The sequence below is a fragment of the Giraffa tippelskirchi genome, chromosome 14 (assembly GCF_054371585.1).
Source record: "Giraffa tippelskirchi isolate mGirTip1 chromosome 14, T2T-mGirTip1v1.2.pri, whole genome shotgun sequence".
NCBI lineage: Eukaryota > Metazoa > Chordata > Mammalia > Artiodactyla > Giraffidae > Giraffa > Giraffa tippelskirchi.
Genome location: NC_137288.1, coordinates 44,171,282 through 44,188,378, shown reverse-complemented (window position 1 = coordinate 44,188,378; position 17,097 = coordinate 44,171,282). Strand labels below are relative to the sequence as shown.

The following is a 17,097-nucleotide window of genomic DNA, read 5'->3' as shown; positions in this document are numbered from 1 at the left end:
AGGTTTAAAAATAAGAAGTTTTACCTGGGAACCAATTAACATGAAACTATGTCAAGCTATGATTAATTGGGAAATTATTCCAGTGAACTAGAACAGAGAAGTAAGGAAACAGGACATGTGTGGGATAGAGGTTTTATTTCCAGGTAATGATGGATCTTGATTTTGTTTCCTGAGGTCAGCGAGAGGAAGCAGGGAGAGGATCTGGGAACAAGAGCTCCTCCAAGGCCTCCCCCCTCTTTCACACACTGCACTGAGGGCTCAGCATCAGCTACTCCACTGCACTCTCAGTGGGACCCTGGGAACGCGGCGCAATGCTTTGTTGTCTCCTACATGCCCATTTTACCGATGATAAAACCAAGGCTCAGAGCCCATCGCTTGTAAGGAACAATGACCAAAATCAAACTCTGGTGATTGTTCTCTGTACTTCGTGCCCTTTCCCTTGCACTAAGCTGCCTATAGAGAAATCAAAGCGAAATAAAACAAGTGGAGAAAAACCCCATAAAAGCTATTTTTAAAATAATCATTATTTGAGATTTTTATGGATGGTGATCTCTCTCATATTCACAGATATCAAAATCATATCCGTCCTTCAAAACCAGCTTGAATGCCTCCCACGTGATGGCTTTCTCGATTATCCCAGCTGGAGAATAAACATTTTCTCTTGGAATACTTAGAACTATTTATTACACATTACCTCATGTGAGCATTAATCATATGCAAATCTTATCTTTTCTAGTAGACAGTAAAGATGATATATTTCTAATTATTTTTGCTATGTCATAGAGAGCTTGGGCCCATGGTAAATTTAAAATGATAAAATTATATTTTTACAAAGATTTTAAATCAATAAATATATGTTTTTACCAAATAATGGCACAGAGGATGATAGCAATCTATAGTATGGCATCTGTGGTTGGGCTGTTAACAAGGACTTTAAGGTTCACTTTTTAAAAAACATACATTCAACCTTCTATTTTTAGTTTTATTTTTGGCCGGGCCATGCAGCTTGTGGGGTTTTAGTTCCCCAAGCAAGCGTGGATCCCATGGCCCATGCAGTGAAGGTGTGGAGCTTTAACCACTGGACCACCAGGGGAGTCCCAACAAGGACCTTTAAATGCCTCAACATGTGTTACTTAATACTTTGAGGCATGGACCTGTATAACAATTATTAAAAGGCTGGTTTAGGTAAAGAGCTAAGTCAGTGAGTTGATCCAGTCAGCCACATGGCAGCCACACTTTGATGCTGTATTGTTGTCCTATGCATCTCATCCCTTTGGAGTAATTCATTTTTCTTTCAGAAATATGACCATAAAACTTGAGCAACAATTAAGCTGTAGTGTGAAAAATATCCATCAAACTCAGGTTAATTTGGTGGGAAAGTGATTTGAGAAGAAAACCAAACAGCTGTAGAGACCATTATGTATTTAAATTTCAGTGATATCTGAAAGTGCTGGTGTATCCCTCAGAATGTCAAATCACTTCTGTATTTTCTATGTGGAAAATACTGCATCCATGGACTAATGAAGAAAATGTCAAGAATCAAAATAATCTTTGACTCAAAAGAAACTTAATACCAGAAATCTCAGAGCCTCGAGTTCAACTAGGCCAATTCCCTCTCTTCCCACCACCGGAATTCCCTCTATGTCCATTACATTCACGACATGATGCTTCAGAGAACTTTCTTTGGGGACCCATTGGAAGAGGATGGTTTGATCACTGCCGTTGAATTGTAGCTTTTCTAGAGGCACCAATGAAACAGTAATTCTGTATTGAAAGAAAGTGGCCTATTCAACAGAATTTTTACAAACACACCACTTGCTCACACCTGTATAAACCATTCTGGATACAAATATGCATTGTAGGATATTATTCTTGGACCATACTATTCTCTCAAAGCAGCTTCCTTAAGTTTTGCAGGAAAAGTTTTGAGGTCTATTAGGAAAACATGTGAAACATTCGACATATTCATTTGCTTTTAAAATAACAAAATGTTAACTTAGTTCAAATAATGCACTCTTATTCCAAAGCACATCTTCCCGACCAGCATGCTAGGTGGCCTTTGAAGTATATTAGAATTCCTTGCAAGAAGGGAGGAAAACTCTACCAGAAGAAAAAGATGATATTCCTGCCAGGAGTTACCCATTACACTTCTCTGGACTGGCATTTGGAACTTCTGGTCAGAAAGGATTCAGGGTCATGTGAAGACAATAGCTTCCACACTGGCAAGTCCTAGATGGAGTGTTCATAGAAAGAGAAGTTGCATCTTGCTTAATTCCAAAAGCACTTGTGGTCTGTAATGTCAAAGGATGCACTCGAGTCCTTCATTCCTAAAGATGGACAGTGTATTATGAGAAACTGTCTGAATTCTGACTAATATTGTAGGTGATGTTAATGAAAACAACACATCTCTGTGTGTGTATGTGTGAGATTTTATACTCAACAAAGCACTTCTATCCTTGAAAAGATGTTTTTGTGTTTTCAAATAGGTATAAACAGTGAAAGAAATGTAAATTGTTTATTATGGTCATTAAATCATTTATGCACCACGATCACAGTGGTGTGTGTGTGCTAAGTTAGTTCAGTCGTGTCTGACTCTTTGCGACCCCATGGACTGTAGCCCGCCAGGCTCCTCTGTCCATGGGATTTCCCAAGCAAGACTACTGGAGTGGATTGCTGTGCCCTTGGCCAGGGGATCTTCCGCACCCAGGGATCGAACCCATGTCTCTTAGGTCTCCTGTGTTGCTAGGTGGGTTCTTTACCACCAGCACCATCTGGGAAGCCCAACCACAGTGATGTTCCTGGGCAATTCTGTAAAATTACCCTATTAGTCTCACTCTAAAATAAGAGCCGAATAAGCTATATGCTTTCCAACTGCCAATCTCCAGTTCTTGGGCATTGCATTTGGTTTATAAAATGCCTCTTGTGAAAAATCCTTCTTTCTGAACTTTAGTGGCATAAAAAAGTAGATGAGTTTAAGTGGTATGACATGGACCAATTTTAAAATCTCTTAATTTTCCATACCAAGGAATGAAATACTGTGGGCTGGTAAAAGGGCTTCCATTTTCTATTCGGTTATTATTTTGGTTACTGATCTTATTTTCTCTTGTTGCTTCAATTTCAACTGATTTCCCCCCTTATTCTTAGAAATTAACAAAACTGTATTTTTTAGTATACTTACTCTAACCACTCTCTATATAGGAACTAAAATAAATAAATATTTTAAAGTCATATTAACTCCATCCTCCAAGCACAGGTGTGAAGTGATGTGGGAATGAAGGCAAACGCACAGAACTATGAGCCCCTAAGTTTAAACCATAAAAATCCAAAAGGTCTCAAAATTAGAAAAAGTAAGCTCCAATCCAGTTTTCTTAATGTATTGAAATTAAAAGCCACTGTTACTACTGAAGATTTTAGAAAATAGACCTACATAGATATTTCAATGACTGTGGATACTAGCTTTGTAATAATTATCACACATTAACTATAAATACTGTTTGATCGAAGGAGTGATACACATTTTGAGCCTGAGTATTCATATCAAGGCTGAATATGTATGATTCTGAGGTGGGGTTAGAAAAGTAAGTCTCCAGCTTCGGATTGTGAAAGAAGTCTTATTTGGCTCAGATCACAATGTGAATGAATGAGGCAGAGGTGTTTTGAGAGATGTTTGACCTCATAAGGTCATAAAGACTCAAAAACTGAGTTCTGTGTTCTGTACTATGTCTTCTATACCAGCGGTTCTCAAAGTGTGGCTCAGGGACCTGTGAGATCCTTGCGGGGAGCCTGTGAAGTCAAGACTATTTTCATAATAACGTTAAAACACTGTTTGCCCTTTATGCTCTCATTATCTCACGAGCGTACAGTGGCATTTTCTAAGGGCTACTTGACATGTGAAGATATAATTTCTCTGAAAGCTAATAGAATCACAAATTTGTGTATTTCTGTGTTTAAAATGTTTCTCAATTTTGATTTCTAATATGGAAAATATCAATACATAATGTGAGTGTGCGCAGTCACTAAGTCATCTTGGACCCTTTGCAGCCCCATGGACTGTAGCCCACCAGGCTCCTCTGTCCATGGAATTCTCCGGGCAAGAATACTGGAGTGGCTTGCCATTTCCTGCTCCTGGGGATCTTCCTGACTCGGGGATCGAATCCACTTCTCCTGCGCCCTCTTCACTGGCAGGTGGATTCTTTACCACTAGCGCCACTTGGGAAGCCCCTCAGTATACAGTAACCCATGAAAATCAAAGTGCTTTGTGGTCTTCAATAATTTTTAAGTGTCAAGGCATCCTGCCATCAAAGAGGTAGAGAACCCCTGGTCTATACACTAATGGAAAGACTGTACAGTGTACAGTCCATGAAACGCCAAAATACACTGTGAAAGAAACCTGGAGTCCCAGAGAATGTATTTAACTGCTTACTTTTGTCTTCTAGCCAATGTGCCACAGGTCACCACTGCCAGAGTGTGGGGTTGTTTTAATGAAAGACACTGAAGTGATTACCAGGTCAGTAGTAGTGTTGTTGTTTAGTTACTAAGTCATATCCCACTCTTTTGTGACCCCATGGACTGTAGCCCTCCAGGCTCCTCTGTCCATGGGATTTCCCAGGCAAGAAAACTGAAGTGGGTTGCCATTTCCTTCTCTAGGGGGTCTTCCTGACAAGGGATCGAACCCGCATCTCTGGCTTGGCAGGCAGGTTCTTTACCACTGAGCCACCTGGGAAGCCCACTCAGTTAGGGTTAGGGTTAGCATTAGAATCTACAAAAGTGAACTTGTTGCAAACTTTTCCCAAGAACATTAGCTGGAAGCCAGTCTCTATAGAGTCTCTACAACTTTGATTTTAAACTATTAGGAATTCTGCTTCACAGTTTACATATTAATTAACAGCATCATTTAGGCTAACTGGCCATATCCTTTAAAATCTTAACACAAAGGACTTACCCTTCCATACATATTGCAATAAGAATATTATGTTTTCCAATAGAAATGTAGGTTATTTTAATGAAATATACTTTTAAATAATAGTCTAATTTGGTCTATCGTCTATATTCAATGCACAAACATGTGACAGAGTAGAATTCTTTTTTTTGAAGTGATGAAAAGTGCTATAGCAACTTTAAATTTGGTGCATTGACACATTATAACAACTAAATGGCATCACCCATTCTTTCATATATTTTTTATCTTACGTCTTTATTTGCTATGTGTTCACTGATAGGATAAAAACTGAGATGTTATTAATAAACTATAAATTCCTTATTTTGATACAAAATTCACATAAATACGGCTTCCATACAGCCCAAGGAACTCTAAAGCTGCCCTGGGGTCCGCAGCCTGGGATGGGAGATGGAAGAAGTAGGTGGGGCTTTGGGTCTCTTAGTCCTACCTCAACCATGTCCATCACATCAGACCCTCTTCTGGTTATTTAGGGAATTTGACACCAAAGGGAAAAACATCATCCTTACCCTATTTTAGTCTAAATAGCTTTAAGGTTAATAATAATGCTCACAATAATGAAATAACTGGATTCTAATTCATTTTCCTCCAAAGGCACCGACAAGATTTAATAAAAAACGTATTACTCTTATTATATCATTCCATCTGAAAAATGAGGATATATATTAGACCCATTTTTTCAGATGAAGTAAGAAGAAAAAAAATATTTGTTTTCCTTTTATAATAAGTGATATTTCTGGGTTAGGATCTAGGTCTCTGACTGATACCAGTCTATTGTTAAGAATAATCAAATTGACCAAACATTTCTATTCTATTTTAGAGTTTATACCACATATTCAGAGCTTTTTTCATTTTACCTAACAACAGGCCTGTGAGTGTTACATCTATCATTTCTTCACACCTGAGGTTCAGAAACATTATTGACTAGCACAAGGTCACACATTTTGCAAGTGTGACATTCAAAGCTAACATCTTTGGGTGCCAAAATTTGTACCCAAAGGCTGCCACTAAATAATAATTATTCCATTCCATTAAGTAGAAGAAACATACTGGACAAGAGTATAGCTTCTTTCCTCTCTTCCCTTCTCCCTTCCAATTTTAAGCCCCTCAGGACAACAATAACCTGGACCTCCATCCAGCTTGAAGCCCAGTGGGAACAGAACATGAATAAAACAGGGTTTGGGAGAATGGGCCCTGACGAATGAGGTGAATGATCCCACAGTCCAATAAACCTGACCCTGCAGTCTATCACACTGGGTCAGAAGGTCCAATTATAGGTCTGTTCTAGTTCTTTTTATGATTGACAGCAGCCAGAGGCAAAATGACTTTGGTGTCTGTTAATCCAGCCTCTAATTTTCCCTTTGCCCCAATCCATATAAAGCATCATGGTGGCCCAGGGTGAGTGATACGGTGAATCCAGACTTAAAACGCCCTTGTTTCCTATAAGTAGAGCGGCCGAGTTCAATGCCAGTCCTCCCCATGGGGACATTACCTGCAGCTCTGTTTGGAAGAAAAACTTCTGTGGACATTGTGTGCAGTCGTAGATCTTGTCTTCTTGTCCATGGGCAGAGAAAATATGCTGCTGCAACTTGTTTGCTTGAACAAACACTGAAATGATAAAAGGAGAGTGAACTCGGGGTTATTTTCATTCTGAAACGCCCTCTGTTGATGGCTCCCTGTGAACAGCGGCAGAAGAATGGACTGAATGGAGCGCCTTCTGGGTGCGACCACTGCCGGGGTCCAGGGGAGAGCAACGTCGGTTGGGTCTCTGGCTTTTGTTAAGATGCACTCTACCAAGCACCTAATTCAACACAAACAGCTCCAAAGTAAAGGTTTATCGAGGCCCTGCTCCCCATAAATCTTTTAAAATGAAAATTGTCAAACACACAGCACTGTCTGAACAGAAATGAGTCTTATTTCTCAACAACCCACAGGTTACAAAATCATAGATGCCAAAACCCAGTTTATTGTATTTGCCTACAGTTACAGCTAGCAAACAGTTCTCTATTTAAATGTGTTAATGCTAAAAATGATATCCCACAGCTACTCTGGGGCACTGTCTATAAATGTGAAACAGAACGGCAGGTAAATTCTCTTTGGATACTTTAAGATCAACTCAGCCTACACACGGAATGCAAGGGTTTCAATAATATAAACATGTTCAATTTTAATGACTACAAAACAAGGCCCTAAGACTGTGTAACAGTTTACCTAGGAGACATACTATTAATAATTAAATTGTATATGCCAGAGGCAGTGTTTGGGTTGGGAGAACTGACTTCTGATGGATGCCTGGTGCACTGTGACCTAAAAAAGTTTGCATCTACAGTATTAATCTGTATAGGCAGGGAAAGGATTTATTAAAGATGTTGGCATTTGACTTTGACTCTATTCTAATCATTAAAATTATTCTAATTGCCAGCCAACCTAAAATATTAGAATATTGTTCTTGTGAGTCATACATTTTAATCATATTTCTCATTACTTTAAACATCGCTCAGATTTCTTCTTGCACTTAACATGCTTTATATTGGAAGAGGGTTTTTGTTTTTGTTTTTTTCTAAAATTACTTCAAGATACACTAAACAATTTAGGTCTGTCAGCGCAGGAAAAGCAGACCGTTCATGATTAATGCATTTTTGTCTTTTACCTACATCAACCCAAAGAAATGGGGTTTTGATACTGATTTGCAATGAATCTCCATCTAATGTAGCGCATTTTACGAGGCTCCTGGCCATAACATGAAAGGACTGTTTTATTAGGGGTCTTAATCATGAAGAGATCTATGACCAGTCCTCCTTATGAAGATTTACTATGAACTTTTATAAAGAAGCCAGACTCCTGATGCATTGTATCTTTAGATAAACACTACGTTATAGTAAAAACATAATAAAATATTTTTAAATAAAAAGTTGGAGGAATCAAAAAATAGTTCCAAAAGAAGGAGTGGCCAAATGGGATGCAACTACTGAATGAAGGAGCCTTACAGGCAAATGGTAAAGACAGAACCACCAACACAGTCTGGTAGTATTTAACTGGAACATAGCCTCTTGCTTTTGATTTAATCACAGGACAGAAATCTACAGCCTGAATGCAGTGAAGGTTAATAATCAATGCTTTGGAATTTTGCTCCACAAACCAAGAAAGTGGTTTTAAGAGAAGGATATATTTTTGTTTTGTTTTGCTTTTTCTGACAAATAAGAAGGGCACATAGCCTTGAGGCATTTGAACAATGAGTCCAAGACACAGGCAAAATGATCACAGAGGATTTTCCAAAATAACTTTGTCACTGTTACAGGAGCAGCAGAAACGTGTGTGATCATATTTCAACCCCTATGGGCTTCAAATTACAGTTTCTGATTTACATTTTATTTTTTTTGCTGCTGCTGCTTCTGCTGAAAACTGTAATGTTACAGCATCTCATAAAAGTTTCTTCTTAAAAGTGTAAACATGATGTTGCTGTTCAGTCTCTAAGTCATGTCTGACTCTTTGCAACCTTGTGGACTGCAGCCCGCCAGACTCCTCTGTCCTCCACTATCTCTCCGAGTTTGCTCAAACTGATATTCACAGGAAATAAGACCTCATCTAATCTGTTTTCTAGTTCAAAGAATTGGAGGAGGGTTCTAATAATGACTTTAAATTTCATATGGGGAAATGTTTTAAAATTCTCCGTATTTAAATAACAGACATGTGTTGACAACATGGCTGTACTTTTAGTCTCATGTCTTGCTATGAAAAAGCTCCCTTTGTCTTGCTAACCTTTTAACGTTGAGGGGAGAAAAGTGAACGGAACATGGATGTCATTTTAGAAATGGAAGAGTGCAAACTTCTGAGAGAACTTAAAATGCCATTTGTTCATCCTGACAGTTAACCTTCCTGACCGTCTGAGCCTTTAAAGTAGGCAGCAATCAATAATGCTAATCAGCAGAAATCAAACATCTTCTCCCTAAATTGAACCGCAGTCAGATCTGTAAAAGGCCACAGCAGTGGGAAGTATGCCTTGGTAGGAAAGACATGATGTGGCCAAGAACCTCTCCTGAGTTTTCTAGAATCATCTTCCTACCTGTAAAGCAGACGGGACACTTGAAGGTACCGCCCATCCCTTCGAAGCTGTGCTCGATCAGGTGGCACTGGAGCTTGGCAGGGGAGTCGAAGGTTTGGCTGCAAAGTTTGCACTCGTGGTTCAGCCCTTCATCTGTTAAGGAAAGCATGTGAGCAGAAAAGTTGACACCCATCACATCTTTGACAGACTAGTGAGTTACCTATAACTCTGTATGTTAAACTCTTTCCAGCACCAAAAATCAATGATTAGCAGTATATATGGGTTCTGGTTAATTTCACATTATTTATGAATTTATATAAATTGAAAACATTTCTGGAATTTATAATCGAATTATAGTCACAAGGCAAGTTTTATCTTACGGTGGTGTGTGTTAAGCTCTGAAAGTATAATTGGTAAGTAAGTAATGAGGCATCTCCTTTCCTCTAACTAGTAAGATTTTATGTATGTTCAGTTGCTCAGTTGTGTCGGACTCTTTGCGACCCCATGGACTGTAGCCCACCAGGCTTCTCTGTCCATTGGGATTCTCCCGGCAGGAATACTGGAGTCGGTTGCCATTTCCTTCTCTAATCAAGATTTTATAGGCTGTGTATTTCCAAAGTCATAAAACAAAGGGCCCATAGAAGAATGAACTACTTCCCCAGGCTTATCTTCTGGTTTATCAAGAAGGTTCTAGAGCTTTCTATTACTAACCATAGGTTTTTTTAGTGGTTTTCCCATTGACACAGATTTTTCTACTTCCAAGATTTTCTGGCAATTTTGAAATATTATTAATGCTCATAGTATTTTATAAGTGTTATTCTCCTGATTGGCACTCCTATCCTCCATATCTTCTCAGTGCATTGTTCCCTTTATTTTGTCAGTATCAGTTCAGTTGCTCAGTTGTGTCTGACTGTTTGCGACCCCATGAACCGCAGCACGCCAGGTAAGACAGTCTCAATTTTACCCCCCAGATCTAGACTCTGCCTGTATTTCTCCATAGGCACTTTGATGAGCTCCAGGCTCACTTTTGACTAGTCCCGGCATTTTCTTTGATATCTTAGAAACAAGATGGTAGAAAAATATTTCAATTTAATAACAGTTGTTATATAAAATGAAAAGCTTGTGTTGTAAATAGAAAACATCATTTGTATGTTTTTTTCATCAAAATGTTTATGAAATTATGCATTTAAGGATTATTCTATTTCAGTTATAAGAAATGAAAACCAGTAGCATGAGAATGAACAACCCAGAGCTTTGGTGCCTACTGTGTTCCAGACACTGTTGTTCATTGACACATGAATTCATTGAGTTTAACAACAACAACTACTCTTATTCCCCTTTTAGAGATGAGAAAAATGATGCTTAGCGAGTTGAATTGACTTTGCTCTGAGTCACAGGAGCAATTTTGGTGGAAACAGAACTTAAACCCAGGCAGCCTGGCCTCAGGGTCCATGATTTTAGCAGATATACTATGTCAGAAACCAACTACTCCCAAGACTTTCATCAGGAAAAGTAAGGGCTAAGAGGCTTCAGTTTAACCTGAAATGGTATCAAGTTATACTTTTATCTTCTCTTATTTGCAGTGATTAGAAATGCTACTAAGAAATATTTGTGTCAGACAGTCTAGGTTGAGGGAATGAAAAATACATTCCCACCGTGGGGGTAATGAGTCTATATTCCAAAGTTGCTTCTTTTGAGTCAACACTAGAGGCATGCAGAAATCCTTCACCAGTTGATATTACTGGCAACATAAAGGCCCAATTACAAAGTGAATTATTATTAGCTAACTAGGAGTAAAATCACTCTATTTGTATTCCTAATCTTTCTTCTCACACAAGTATGAGTCTTTAGAAGCAGAGGATTGGAATTTGTAAAAAGAGAAGCAAAGCACTAATTAAGCCACCCAGTACTGTCTACATTTCACAGGAGATAAAAACCTACTCTGTATTTGGGTGGCACGGTAAATTCCTTGATTATAATTATGTAAGAAGGAGTTTAATTGTGCATACTGACATGACAAGAGGTTATACAAAAAGCTTTAGGGATTATATAAGATCAAGGGTTTTTCATCTGTTCCTTTCTCTCTCTCTTTTTTAAAATCCTAAAGGCACCAAAATCTTTCTAAATTTTGGATATTTAGTAATATAAGAAACACTGTTTATTGTAGGGAATTGGGTCAGTAAGTTAATCATCAGAAATACTTGCCAAATTTAAATGTTTTCTATTTCCTCAATGCTGAAGACCTTTCTGGGGATAGTAAGAAGGTAACTAAGAGTTCTCATTTCATCCTGAAATTATGTGTTTTGCACAAGAACCAAGATGTGGTTTGTGAGTCTGAGAAGGTATACACATTTGTTCCAGAATTCTTGAACTTGCAACATTTGTTGAGGAAAATATATAGGCCTGGGGCTTCTCAGGTGGTGCAAATGATAAAGAAACTGCCTGCCAGTACAGCAGACGTTAAGAGAAGAGGGTTTGATCCCTGGGTCGGGAAGATCCTCTGGAGGAGGACATGACAACCCACTCCAGTGTTCTTGCCTGGAGAATCCCATGGACAGAGGAGCCTCGCGGCCTACAGTCCATGGGGTCACAAAGAGTCGGACACGACTGAAGGGACTTAGCACGCATGCACACGTATGTAGGCCTGATGAGTTTTCTTGGGAATAATGGTTTACTGTTACATGAACATAATGTAAATTGCACAAGTTACGGTGATCTTCAATGTGATGTTATCTTTCAGGACTAGGAGTATTTTGTTTAGCAAAATAAATAAGGGAAAATAAATAAGATAGTATAAGGAAAATGTCCTCATCAATTTTTATTTATTTCCCATTCTAAGAACAGAGAAATTTGGTCACAAAATGTTAAATAATCAAAATTGAGTCCAGTGAATTCACAAAAAGGTGACACATGCTCATAAAGTATTTATGCATTATTAGTGCAGATTTCTTTTTCATGAATTCCACGCTTTGAGAGGGCACTTATAGCAATGATAATGACAACAGCATCCAGCATTTTCAGAACTCTTTATAGTTTAAAAGCACATTATAATATTAAAAAAAATGTTGGAAGTTCTATCTGCCTTTTATTTCGAAGTTACCTAGAGGTTTTTTTCCAACAAATAACTTGTCCTAGTTATTTGAGTAGGAGAGAAAATATATCTGAATTATTACACAGCAAATGACAAGCAGAGGCCAAGATGCTCCAGTTTAGACATCAGACATACCCACCCATTTATCCTGCTGTTGTTACCTTCTCTGCTCATTTCCCACATTCACACTTATCATCACAGGGTCAAATGATGATGAATGAGAGAAAGAGAGGGGAACCCAAAACATTTTTATAACTGGTTAACATAATTCATTCTGTACTTTTAAAAATTGAAGTAGGGGGAGAGAGAGTAATGGGCAACTAACTAAACTTATAATTAAGAATTTCAAAAGTTGATACTTAGTCTCTGTTTAACTCTGCTATCATTCTTCATGTGCATAGTGTGGCTAAGGGCAGTGTCAATTTTCAAACAATTTCAAAAACACTCTTAGTCCTGGGGGACCAAGCTGAGCTAAGCTCTGTTTCCTTTCAAAACGGAGCTTCCCTCCTTCCTTCTTCCTGTCTGGTAGGTCCTTAAGAACAGTACAGAGTAACCGTGGTTTCCATTAAAAGTCTATGCTCATGAGGGGGCGCCATCAACACCTCCAGCTTCAGGTCAATTTAAGTCTTAGACTCTCACCTTGTTTCCTAAAGATGACAAAAGCTTAAAAAATTCAATCCGGGTAACCATTTCTGCTCTCGGGAAAGGTAGCAGCTGACAGTAATTGGATAATACAGTCTGACTCATTTATTAAAAAGAGATTCTGAGTCAGCTGATTTAATAACCATTACAATATTCCATTAAGAACATAATAGGCTAGAGCAGCCCTATATTTTTATTAAGAGTGATAGGGGGCATCTATGGAAGAAACTTCTGGATTTTTCTTCCTCTTTTTTTTTTTGCTTATCTATATTCTTCAGATTTTCTATGATAAGCCTAATTTACCTTTTTAGGTTACTTTGAAAATTAAAGAATAAAAACACCATCTTTTCTGTGTGCCTGCTAAAGTTGCTTCAGTGGTGTCCGACTCTTTGCTATAGACCGTAGTCTACCAAGTTCCTCTGTCCATGGGATTCTACAGGCAAAAATACTAGAGTAGGTTGCCATGTCCTCCCCTCCAGGGGATCTTCCCAACCCACGGACTGAACCCACATCTCTTACGTCTGCTGCATTGGCAAGTTGGTTCTTTACCACTAGCGCCACTTGGGAAGCCCAATCTCTTCTACACCTTACTAATAAAGATTCATTACAACCATGAAATTTTAAATGCCAAAAAGACAGAAAATGAGCGATATTATGAAGTACAGAAAAACTCCAATTCTGAACATTAGACTGAGAAGTATTCCAACCAAATACATGTGAAAGCACAAATCAGCACATGTAAAGAGAGACAGAAACATCACTGTGCATATTATCAACTGAATGAAAAGAATATGGAGCTTTCAATATAAACCCATACCTTTTCAGAACAAACAGAAAACGCCCCTCTCTTGTATCCTGGTGCAAGGGAGCATGTATGCCACCAGTACTGTGGATCTGATGTCAGAAAAAGCATGAGTGAAGCTCTTACCACTGAGAATGTGTTGGCAGCTAGCAACTTCCTGTCCTGGTCAACTGCTTTAAAGCATGATCAAAGACGGTTTGGGTATAACTGAGAAATCATTTCACATGTATATAAAGTTCAGCTAAAATAATTATTTCCATTTGTTAATCTCCATTTAAATGTGAACATAAATGTAAACAGGAATCAAGTCTACACAGAAAAGACTGATGCTAATGTAAATATTTACTCCAGTATTAAATGTTGCAAAGGAAAGAATCTGAATACATAATTGCAATGCAACCTCATTGCCTTTAGTAGGGAACGTGATAATCATTTACTATAATCATGTGCCCCAAGAACAAAATCTGTTCCTTTAAGGCCAGTTCAAAGGGGAATGATAATTTCTCTCTAATTTATAAAACCTGGACAAACACAACTATTAATCAGCCAGTTTAGTAACAGAAAAAAATAAGAGCTACCATTCAAGCACAACCCAGGTTATAAGCTCCAACACGGCAGTTGTTAGCAGAACACAAGACACTGACATTTCAATACAAGCTTTCAACAAGAGAAGCCCTTTAAGCAGCCTCCAGACTGTGTGTCCCATGTTTATACTCCTTTTCCTTCAATAAAAACAAAAATCTAGAGCAGCTACAAGCAAATGTTCAGTGGTTGACTTACATGCAGCTGTTATCCCAGGAATCACTGGGGGACCCCTAATATCGTCTGATCAACACTGCAGCCATTACTGAGGACCAGTTTGTAACGGTTTATAAATAGAACTCCTTCTCTCATTTACCCTGGAGACTGGCCAGAAGGGTCCTCCAGCCTCTTTCACTGCATAAATCTACAGGCTAAAGTCCAAAGTGAGAAACCCCTCCTGGTACCTCATCACGTGGCAAGAGGCCATCCTTGAAAAGCTCTGATCTGAGTGAGAGTAAACTCTGCCCTTGGAATCCAAACAGAGGAATCAAATGCCCTGCAGTTGCAATTTTTCCAGTTCGACTGTGTGTACCACTGCATCCTTCTCTATATTTTTAAATCCAAGAAAACTCTGCCCTAAACCAATTCCCAACCCCCAACCCTTATACTTTGGCTTCTCCTCTTCCCTGAGTTAATTTCCAAGCACACATTTATAAGCTAGGAGTCTGAGGAGTAACAAAGAAAAGCCACACATGACAAAACTCACCCCTCGGCTACGCTGGCTCACCCTAGGAACCAGGAGTAGAAAAATAGGCCGACTGTACTGTAATTTGCCATGCACACAGCCATCACATCTTTCTAGGCCCACAGCGCTCAGGCCACTGTAATTTGTTGTGTTATATACAGTACATATTTCACAACAGTAACACAAACACACTGAAGTGCTAATCTGGCAATGGGGAATATTACTCAGCCCTCAAAGTCAGCCACTAGATCAGTCATCAAGCCCCCAAAGTAAGGCGGCATTTGAGAGTACCGAATATAATATGAAACTTTTCTTTACCCTGGGCTTCCCTGGTGGCTCAGATGATAAAGAATCTGCCTGCAATGCAGGAGACCCAGGTTCGATCCCTGGGTTGGGAAGATCCCCTGGAGAAGGGCATGGCAACCCACTCCAGCATTTTTGCCTGGGAAATCCCATAGACAGAAGAGCCTGGCGGGCTACAGTCCATGGAGTTGCAAAGAGTCGGACATGACTGAGCAACTAACACTTAACACTTGCCTTACCCTAGTTAAAAAGTTCTACCTTATTCTTTTGAACAATTCAACATGAAAATGAATGCTGCCTGAAGTCTGTCACAGCAATTTCTTAGATTTTTCTCAACGGTAGTATGAGAATGTCTGGCTTGTATTTCTATGCCACGCAACAGAGGAATATGCGATACAAACAAGAGACTCCCATTAAGACAGGAAGGGCACTGGGAATCCTGAGAGTAATTGAGTTATTTGAGTAATTGGGTAATTGAGCAATCAGGTACCTCGGCTTTGACTATCCATACACAAAATGCCTAACCCTTAAGTACATCAAGAAAAGCAAAATCATAAACATCCCTTGTGTCTCAGTGATAATCATTTTCCCCAAGATCAAATCTCTTTATTTATTTTGGCCATGCTGTGCAGCATGAGGGATCTTAATTCCTCGACCATGGATCGAACCGGTGCTCCCTGCGTTGGGAACGTGGGGTCTTAACCACTGGACTGCTAGGGAAGTCCCTCAGCTAGAGTCTTATTTCAAGGACACCTACAAGGTGCAGGCCTGCACTGAACTCAGTTACTACCTGCTTTTGGCCAACAGTCTAAAGGCTGTGATGCCTTTGGACTTAATAAGCAAAGCCACTGATACTGACACTGTTATTTCCTGTCTTGAACTTCTCATTATCAGCAGGGCTGGAGCAGGAAATGATTCAACTGGGGTCGGCTGCATTGTACCCAGCAGATTTTAAAGAGCCCAGGGGCTGCCTCGAGCCCCATAAACATCAGCAGCTTGGAAACTAGCAGGAGGTCCAGGTGGGTTGGGATGGGAGAGGTAGGCAGTGGGATTTCAGATGCTCTGAGAGGCAATATCGTCCAATTCCTTGGCTATTATTATCGGTTGTGGGTAGCAGTTATTAGAATATTCTCGTGTAGGAGAAAACCCTGGAATGCTGTTCAAACAATAAACAATAAAAAAAACAACACACTAAAAAGGTGGTGTCCCTTCAGCTGTGGGGACTCGGCAGTGACATTTTGGCTCACGTTTGGGATCAGGGCGAAGCACACAGACTAAACATACCTTTCCGACCCGATTTTACCTCCAGGTCTGCATCCTTTTCTTTTCTAATCTAAACGTGGGCCCCGTAGCTGAAGGCTCAGAGTGTGTATTACACAGTGCCAGCAAAGCAGCTTTAAAGGCAAAGATTTGGCGCTCAAATGTTTTTATTAAAAAAAAAAAACAAAGAAAACAAACATCAGTTTTGGGTAAGGCACTCATAAAATCGCTGTGAGCTCCTCCTCACCCTACTCCCCAAACAAAAAACACTCTTAACTAAGGAAAGAAGAAAGAGTATGTACTTCTTAGTAACAATACTGTTAGCTCTGAAAAAGCAAGAGTGAGGACGGGGTGGGAGTGAGGACGGGGTGGGAGTGAGGACGGGGTGGGAATGAGGATGGAGATCCACTAAATCTGAACTATAATCTCTAGTTCTGCTTAGAAACTAGGGTTGCTTTAAAAATTATTAACTTATATAAAGCTTTGACTTCACTGTATGTCCTTGTGTTCTACTGAAAGGGGTCTGGTTTATTTGAACAGGCCATTTGCCCCTTATCTATGTTCACTTGAAAGTAACCCTTTCTCTTTTACAAAGTTTTCACCACCCGATCATCAGTGCTCTTCTGCTCTCTCAGTTCAGTTCAGTTCAGTGGCTCAGTCGTGTCCCTCTTTGAGACCCCATGGACTGCAGCACTCCAGGCTTCCTGCTCTCTACCTTGACAGAAAAGTTTCT

At 39.4% G+C, this 17,097-nt stretch overlaps 1 protein-coding gene across 6 annotated transcripts in view; it reads right to left on the bottom strand.

The window, feature by feature from the left end:
• The window catches only part of ZNF521 (zinc finger protein 521), an 865,909-nt gene that overhangs the window by 23,139 nt on the left and 825,673 nt on the right, over nt 1-17,097 (bottom strand). For all 6 annotated transcript variants that reach the window (XM_081562746.1, XM_081562747.1, XM_081562743.1 and 3 more), the window contains 2 exons: nt 9,021-9,152; nt 6,450-6,565 (listed from right to left, as the gene is read on the bottom strand). In XM_081562746.1, the coding sequence (XP_081418872.1) occupies nt 6,450-6,565; nt 9,021-9,152 (248 nt within the window). The remainder of the gene's footprint in view (nt 1-6,449; nt 6,566-9,020; nt 9,153-17,097) is intronic.